Below are 1809 nucleotides of genomic sequence, written 5' to 3'. Positions count from 1 at the left end.
TGTATAATTTAATCTCTGCCTGATGCTGTTTGTTCAAATACTTTATCATTATATTTAGACCTTTCCCTGAATATAGCTGTTCTTTTCTCGATTTTGAACTTTTCATTAACTGTGAGATCAACAAACAAACTTTAAACCAGGGATGTCCAAAGTCGGTCCTGGAGGGCTGGCCTCCTGCTTCCAGAAATCCTGCCTTATCTGCTGCTGATTACCTGATCAGGTGTGTTCAGCCAATGAGGAGCTTCAATGGCTGCAGGTTGGTTGAGAACATGAGGGACACTGGCCCTGGAGGATTGGATCTTCCTGTTGGTCTGCCTGCCCAGCCTTAAACTCAGACTAAAGTCGCTCTGTCCAGTTGTCTTATACAGTCAGTGGAGTGGAGCAGGAGCCACATGACTTGCTGGTTATAGTTTGAACGAAACAACAAGCTTCTTTAAGGTGCTTTTTTTTGTCTGCTCCTGATACACAGAGGATAAAGATTACTCAGAAGTGCAGTTTTAATCCTAATGTTCTTCATATATGTCCTTCATCATCCGAAAAATGCGACAAGAACATGTTAAAAACATTATTTTCCTTGGAGGGGTTTTCAACTTTCTACCCAGGTATCCTGAGCCTCTGGTTTGGATTGGAGTCTAACATCACATCATGAGAAAGTGAAACATTAAATCGATTAACAAAAGTTCTGAACTTTGTTACATTTAAAATTCTTAGTTTTCATCAAATTACAATTTTAAGTTGATCATTTATTCATTCATCCATCCATTTTCCTGACCGCTTTGTCCCTTTCGGGGTCGCGGGGGTGCCGGAGCCTAACCCGGCTGCTGATGGGCGAAGGCGGGGTACACCCTGGACAGGTCTCCAGTCTGTCTCAGGGCCTCAATCATACACATCCACTCTCACATTCACACCTAGGGGCAATTTAGAGTCACCAATGAACCTATGAAGCATGTTTTTGGACGGTGGGAGGAAGCCGGAGTCCAGACATTTGAGCGTCTCAGTATTTTTTTTCTTTCCTCCGTCTTCTTTTTCCTGATGCTCTGATGTTCTCAGGGTTTCACACGTCTGTGAATCAAACTCCACCCGTCTGTAGCTCCTGTCCGTTCATAACGCTCCGTCTCGTCTTCAGATCCTTCGCTCAGCCTCTGACTGGTCTGCTGGCATCAAATACCACGAGGAGTCCATCCACAATGCCTACGTCGACGTGATCCAGCAAAGCCAGCACTTCATCTACATCGAGGTACGGTGGGATGTTGTCCAGCGGACTCTGACCGTTTCACCTCTCGTGGTTTCAGTGAAGACTGCTGCTCAGTTTTCCGTGCGTTTGATTCCAGAACCAGTTCTTCATCAGCTGTGCGGACAACAAACACGTGTACAACAAGATAGGAGACGCCATCGCACAGCGCATCATCAAAGCGCACAGGTGAGCTGGGAAACCACGTGAGGTTTCAGAACTGAAGCTGTTCATGTTTCACAGCATGAAGCCAACAAATGAATCAGTTCATCAAAAAAATACAAACTATGAACCACGTCATTCTGAAAAGTAACATTTAATTATGTAAAATTGAAAGAAACTATTTATTTAAGGTTTTATTTTGGTTTATTTGTGTTTAAATGGTAAATGGTAAATGGCGTATACTTGTATAGCGCTTTCTACCCTCCTTCAAGGGCCCAAAGCGCTTCACAGTCACAGACCCATTCACCCATTCACACACTGGTGGTCGCTATTTAAGATTTTATGTATTTAATCTCAATTTCAATGTTATTTATTTTACATACATTTTATGTATTTAATTCTATTATCTTATTGTC

At 42.7% G+C, this 1809-nt stretch overlaps 2 protein-coding genes across 7 annotated transcripts in view; both read left to right on the top strand.

Moving 5' to 3' along the window:
* Positions 1 to 1809, top strand: part of mon2 (MON2 homolog, regulator of endosome-to-Golgi trafficking) — a 448157-nt gene that overhangs the window by 204333 nt on the left and 242015 nt on the right. The gene's annotated exons all lie outside the window — the stretch shown is intronic.
* pld1b (phospholipase D1b) overlaps positions 1 to 1809 on the top strand; it is a 57425-nt gene that overhangs the window by 50178 nt on the left and 5438 nt on the right. For all 3 annotated transcript variants that reach the window (XM_024282109.2, XM_024282110.2, XM_024282111.2), the window contains exons 19-20: positions 1127 to 1237; positions 1332 to 1420. In XM_024282109.2, coding sequence (XP_024137877.1) covers positions 1127 to 1237; positions 1332 to 1420 — 200 coding nt within the window. The remainder of the gene's footprint in view (positions 1 to 1126; positions 1238 to 1331; positions 1421 to 1809) is intronic.

The sequence above is a fragment of the Oryzias melastigma genome, linkage group LG6, assembly GCF_002922805.2.
Source record: "Oryzias melastigma strain HK-1 linkage group LG6, ASM292280v2, whole genome shotgun sequence".
NCBI classification, from domain to species: domain Eukaryota; kingdom Metazoa; phylum Chordata; class Actinopteri; order Beloniformes; family Adrianichthyidae; genus Oryzias; species Oryzias melastigma.
Note: the sequence above shows the minus strand (reverse complement) of the source record. Positions and strands in the feature narration are given on the sequence as shown.